The sequence below is a fragment of the Tupaia chinensis genome, unplaced genomic scaffold, assembly GCF_000334495.1.
Source record: "Tupaia chinensis unplaced genomic scaffold, TupChi_1.0 Scaffold149964_1, whole genome shotgun sequence".
Taxonomy (NCBI): domain Eukaryota; kingdom Metazoa; phylum Chordata; class Mammalia; order Scandentia; family Tupaiidae; genus Tupaia; species Tupaia belangeri.
The window spans coordinates 741,262-747,691 of NW_006209805.1; the positions used below are offsets into that span (position 1 = coordinate 741,262).

The window sequence follows — 6,430 nt, forward strand, 5'->3', positions numbered from 1 at the left end:
CCATGAGACCCCCCCGTGCCCACTGTGAGGCCCCCCCCCGGGTGCTCACCGGGAGAGCCCTGGCCCTCTGGGTGGCCTCTGAGGTTGCTGCTACATGCCTGATCCTGAACAAGGTCCCCAGAGATCTCAGCTCTCCCTGCCCCCAGGAAGCCCTGAGTCTAGGGAAAAAAGAACCAGATTCAGAGAGTCCCACTACAGTCTCAGGCTGGGGCTAGGGAGAGGGAGAGTCTTCCGAGGGCATCACAGAAGGCTGCATGGAGGAGGGGACTTTGAAAATAGGGCTCTGCAGTTCGAGTAAGAGTTTGCCAGACAGGTTAAGAGCAAGAACAGTCCGGGCAGAGTAAATGCTGTCTAAGGTCTCGATCTGTTAGGGGAGAAGTGGTAAACTTGTCTGCCTGTGGAATTGAGGCCAGCGAGGCCTGTACTGGACCCCCCCGCAAGCAGGAGGGGGCAGAGGGGAAAGTGAGGCCCAGAGGACTTCTTTCTGCCGAGCTCAGCCATGGCAGGTCTGGGTGGTAGCTTGACTTTGAAACTGGCGTCATGGCCGATGAAAGAGATTGGGCAGCAGAGGTGAGACGGAAGGTGGGGACCGGATGGGGTCCGGTTGTGGTGCTCGCTCCCTCCCATGGGGGACCAACTGCAGGGTCCCCAGGGGTCGCTCAGACCGGGCCCTGGCGCCACCACTGAGAATTTTGCCGGGCAACCACAGGCGTTAAACCAGGCGCGGAGGCAGGCCCACAGCCACCTGCATCGCGTGGGTAGGACACGAGGCACGGGCCGCTGGATAGGCCCATCCGCGAGCCACGCCTCTGCTGTGGCCGTCAGGACTGTCTGTGGGTGGTTCTGCCACGGCAGGCCCGTGGTCCAGGCCGGGTGGGCCCAGCCACCACGCAGGAGCTCACTGAAGGAGGGATGTCCCAGGAGCGAGGGAGACCCAGGGATTACCCGGGACCTCGAGGCAGCAGGGAGAGACGGCCCGGGCTCAGGGGAGTCACGGGGCCTCCCGGCAGATGAGCAGCGTGGCAGTCAGGAGCAGCCTCCTGGGTTGCTCCGATCCGGGGGGACAGCGCCTGGTACCGAATACCGACGTCCCAGGCGAAGTTCTGGTTCCTTCTGGCCGGGTCTGATGTGTCCCGAGTGAACGGTGAGATCCAGAAGGATGAGCCCAAGGCTGGGCCCCGAGAGGACAGACCGCGGTGACCTAGGCGGTGACACACGTCCAGGGCTGCGCTGTGGTCCCGGCAGCCCCAGCCCTCAAGCACAGGCTGCAGAAGAGCCCCCGGGCCACCCAGCCGCTCAGAGGTGCCAGGTTCAGCTCCGGCCAGGCCCAGGCCCTCAGCGCCTGGCGCAGGGTGGAAATGCCCTGGGAAGAGGGCGCGAGGTGGTGGCAAGGCTCCCTGCGGGACCAAGGCCCAGTGCCACCCCAAGGCCTCCCTCCCTGCCGCACACACGCAGAGACCCTGAATGTCCCCAGGCCCTCCCACAGCCAGCTAAATTACAGGACACTCAGTTAAAGTCGGGCCCGCAGGTGGCATGGTGGTGAAGGCCCTGGACTCCCACATGGTCAACCAAGGTTCGAGTCCTGGACCTGGCAGCTTGCTTTCTCACTACCCCCCTTCTCTCTCTCTCTCTGTGTCTCTCTGGCTCAGGTCAAATAGAAAAATAATAATAATAGGGGCTGGAAGGTGGCATGGTGGTTAAGGGTGCTGGACTCCCACATGGCCAACCCCGGTTGTAGCCCTAGACCTGGCGGCTTGCTTTCTGTCTCTGTGTCTCTCTCTCTCTTGCTCTGTCTCTCTAGTTAAATTAAAATAAATAAAGTTATATAAAATAATTATTTTATTATCTTAATTTAATAATTATTCAAATTAGTAATAAATGAAATAAAATAATTCTTAGAAGCCAAGCTGTGGTGCAGAGGGGAACTGTATGATAGTGTAAGTATATCCCAGGAACGGCTGGGGTATACCTGTCCTAGGGAAATCGCTTCCCTGTCTGAAATCACGTCGGGCCGAGCACCCTTACTTCTCTCGGGAAGATGGGGAGGCAGCTCAGAGGAGTGGGGCACGAGCCTGCTGCCGGGGGAGGCCAGGCAGCCCAGGCCAGGCGGTCCCATGGGGAGCTCAGCGTCCTCCCTGGCGTGGACACAGCCCAGGGTCGGCGTCGCTGGTCCAGGACCCACGTGGCCGCCGCGTTACTAGTTCTTTTGTTAGGGCACGTTCTCTCGCAGGAGAGAGACGGAGAGAGGGAGAGTGAGAAATCACTCCCCGTCACGCCACAGTCCTTTCTCCGGTCTCCTCTCGGGGTCTTGGGCACCCACAGTCGGCCACAGGACTGGCGCCTTCCGCCGCGCCCAAGGCTGGCCAGCGTTTCTCCTGGGTATTCCCAACCGCGGGGCCGGCGCCCGGCGGCGCAGGTCGATCCCGCGGCCCGGGTCTATCCCGTGCCCCAGGTCTGCCCGGCACCCCGGGTCTATCCTGCGCCCCGGGGCCTATCCTGTGCCCCCCGGGTCTGCCCGGCGCCCCGCCCCGGGTCTATCCTGTGCCCCAGGTCTGCCTGGCGCTCCAGGTCTGCGCCTGCGCCCCAGGTCTGCCCGGTGCCCAGGGTCTATCCCGCGCCCCAGGTCTACCCCGCGCCCCGGTTCTGCCCGGCACCCCGGGTCTATCCCGCGCCCCATGTCTGCCCGGCACCCCAGGTCTGCCCGGCGCCCCAGGTCTGCCCCGCACCCCAGTTCTGACTGGCGCCCCAGTTCTGACTGGCGCCCCGGGTCTGCCCCGCCCAGCTGTCTGGACGGCCAGGGGCCATGAACAAGGCCCAGGTGACTGTGACAGCGGGGAGGGGAGGCGGCCGCCCCGCTAGGCTGGCGGTGCGGGCGGGGCGCGGAGCCACTTCCTGTTTCGCAGCCTGGAAAGCCCCAGCGTTCCCGACAGGGCAGCACCCTGGGGTCTGAGTCCTGCCACTTCTGCTTTCCCAGCCGCCTCCCGCAGCCCCCTGCCCGCCGCCCCACACTGACCCTCTCCGGCCCCAGCCGGCCGGTCCCCTGTGCTGGAGGGGAAACTGAGGCAGGGAGCAACAGGGCCTGCCCCACCAGTCTCTCCCTGTACCTTTGTCTCTGTCTCCCTGTCTCTCCGTCTCTCCACAGCCCGTCCAGCACCATAGTCCCCTGCAGCCAGGCCCACCCTACCCCTAACGCCCACCCCCACTCCTCTGTCCCACTTGGCCCAGTGCAGCTCCAGCCAGGAACACAGACCCGCAGGACAGGTTTGAGAGCCCTGGCCTGCCCGCACAGCGAGGAGGGGCCTACTGCCAGGCCGAGGCCCGGGTGTCGACAGCTGGCAGGCCAGGGGCCAGCAGCCCCACCGCCACGGAGGAGGCAGGAGGGCAGCAGGGCACATGAGGGCCCAGGGGTGGCCGAGCGCCTGCAGGGCCGGGCCAGCCTTGACAGAGGGCTGGGGAGCCACGGGTGCTGCGGTCAGTGGGGCCAGGCGCTGGGTGGGGCACAGGGCCACCTCTGCTGACGTCTGCGTGGAGGGTCTGGCTGCTGCCCAGTCCCAGGGCCCTCCTGTCAGGGCCCACAGTGGACGATGAGGGAGGAGGGAGGGCCCCCAGGCGCCCCTCGCCCCATCAGGGGTACCTGGGTGCCAGGAGCCCCCATGCCATCATGCACTTTGGCTTCAGAACCTCAGAGGAGGTGCAGTTGGCGGCCGGAGGATGAGGGCCCAGCGGGTGTGTTCGTGGAGAGACTGCAGGAGCCCTGCGGGCCTTCCCGAACACCTGCAGATGGGCGTGGCCTGAGGATGTCCAGGCCTCCCAGCTGATGGGCTGGGACATTGGCCTTCAGGGCGAGTCTGGGCAAAGGTCCCAGGAGGGCGAGGCCGGCGGTCCCCACCACCCCGTCCTGGGCACTGTCCGGGCCAGCTCCAGCTGGGAGCTGCGTCGAATCTGCTGGGACTTTTCTGGGCTGGACCTCAGAGAGCATGCACAGCCCCAGGGGGATTCCAGATGCCCTGTCCTGGCTGACACTCCCACAGATGAGTGGAGGAGAGGGGAGTGAGGCCTGGCCAGGCCCTGGGCTCCCCCAGACAGAGAGAGAGAGTAGTGGTCACGTCACTGGACTCCCATGTAGGCGATGGCAGTTCGAGTCCTGGACCTGGTGGCTTAAAACTCATGCCAGGCGTGCCCAAGATCCCGAGAGGAGAATGGAGAAGGGACTGTGTGGCCATCCCCCAGGGGGTGAGTTCGCTCTCTGACTCTGTCTGTCCATAGAGCACATGCGCCATATAGCAAAAATCTCTTTCTCTCAAAAAAAAAAAAAAAAAGAACAAGACAGGGTGACAGGGTGGGACTGGCAGAATGGGCGCCCCACCTCACCCCAGGCAGGTCAGCTAGGCCGGCGGGGTCTGGGGCCCCGGGTGGGACTAGAGGAGGGTCAGGCTAGGTGTCCGCTGCCCCAGGGCTGCAAGGGCACAGCAGGGTGGAGCTCCAGCTGAGCGGCAAGGCTGAACACCCAGGGTTCGAATCCCGCCCCGTTGCCTGGTGCTGTATGACTGCAGACAATCTGTGCCACCTCTCTGAACCTCAGCTCACTCACCTATGGACGGGGTCATTGCTGCGAGGCGGCGTAAGTGCCTTGGGTGTTCATGGCGGCGTCTGGGACATGGCGAGGACCATGCAGGACAAGAGGGAGGGAGGGACTTCATGGCAGCAGGAGACACAGCTGAGAACTCCATCCCCACGTGGCACAGGGGACCCCACAGGGAAGCGCCATGGGGTCCAGATGCCTCCCTGAGTATGACGGGGTCACCACTGTGCCATGACCTGGGCGGGCCCAGGTCGGTGGGGGGGTGCTCTCTCCCAGTCTCTCCCTTTTACTCCTAAGTGACCTGAGCCTGCTGTGACAAGCAGGTTAGGTCCCTGGATCCCACATGACCCGAGGCCAGGAAGTCCCTGCAGTGACAGGATCTCAGCAGGGCCTCACCTGGGGTGTGCTCTCACCTTGCCTCCCTCTCTGGTGGATGCGTGTACCTGACAGCAAGACTGAAGAAAAGAGTACAGGGCTGCAGGCAGCATGGTGGCTAAGGCGCTGGACTCCCACGGGGCAGACTGCAGTTCAAGTCCTGGACCTGGTGGCTTGCTCTCTCACTTTCTCTCTCTCTCTTTGTGTATCTGTCTCTGGTCAAATTAAAATAAATGAATGAATAAGTTGTAAAAATTCAATAAATAATTCTTTTTTTTCCTTTGGAGAGGTTTATGCTATAGGGCATGTGCGCTCGCCGGACAGATAGACAGAGACAGAGAGACAGAAAGCGAGAAATCACCCCCCAGGGGGGATAGCCATGCTGCAATCCCTTCTCCTCCATTCTCCTCTTTGGATCTTGGGGACGCACGCACATGTGCCCGGCGTGAATTTAAGCCGCTGGGTCCGGGGCTCGAACTGCGGTCAACTACGTGGGAGTCCAATGACACAGCCATTATGCTAACTGCTGGTCCCAATAATTCTGTAAAAAGTTAAAATAAATGAAGTTAAATAAAAGTTTTAAAAAGGAAACAGGAAACGCAGTGTGACCCAGTCGTATGGGGACACACTCACCTGTGAGCAGGGGAGGCTCCACCAGGCCACGGCGGCTGCCCTCGGCCACCCTGCGCTCCTGCGCGACGCCAGGCACAGCCCACGCAGGGCCTATCATGTGACATGCCCAGGGCCAGACAGCAGGTCCCTGGTGACAGAAGGGCTGTGGGACATCTTCCTGTTAGATGAGGGGCCTGCTGGTCCCGGGCGTGCTGCAGAGGGTCTGCGGGTCGGGGTTCACCGTCGTCGCTGGAGAAGAGACCACTGGGACCCCACAGGCGTGCAGTACCGGGCCCTGCAGAGTGGGAGCAGCTAGAAGGAGAGCGCGCTGATGGCCGGCCCAGACCTTCACCCGAGGCCTCCCCTTCCGCCCCGCAGCGAGCAGCGGCCAGGCCCCAGCCTGGACACCCTGTGAGGTGGCTCTCAGACCAGTGGCCATCAGCCGAGGCCAGGCCCGGAGGGGTCCTGGGCAGAGGTGCTTGGGGAAAGCGGAGGGAAGGGGAGTGTGTGTTTCGGGTGATGGTGGGGTGGTTGTTACTATTTTTGAAGAATCATTTAATTTACTTTTACTTACTCGTTTATTTTAATTTGACCAGAGAAGGACAGAGGGAGAGAGGGAAAGTGAGAGAGCGAGCCGCCAGGCCCGAGACCGAGCCTCGCTCAGCCATGTGGGAGTCCAGCGCCCTGATCACCACGTCCCTGCCGGCCCCGGTGGGGCTTCATCATTAGTTTGGTTTATTGGTTTCTGGCAAGGACGCTGCGATGGCTAACAGGCAGAAGAAGGCAAGCCAGAGCCAGCTGGGAGGGCGGCCCGCCGCTGTCGCGGCCCTCCTCCCTCCCTTCCGTCCGGGGTTTGGGGTT

General features: G+C 62.6%; 1 protein-coding gene across 1 annotated transcript in view; it reads left to right on the top strand.

The window, feature by feature from the left end:
• Positions 1-5,754: 5,754 nt before the first annotated feature.
• Positions 5,755-6,430, top strand: part of STK11 (serine/threonine kinase 11) — a 21,695-nt gene continuing 21,019 nt past the window's right edge. The window contains 1 exon segment of the mRNA XM_006171760.3: positions 5,755-5,854. Within this exon segment, the coding sequence (XP_006171822.1) occupies positions 5,755-5,854 (100 nt within the window).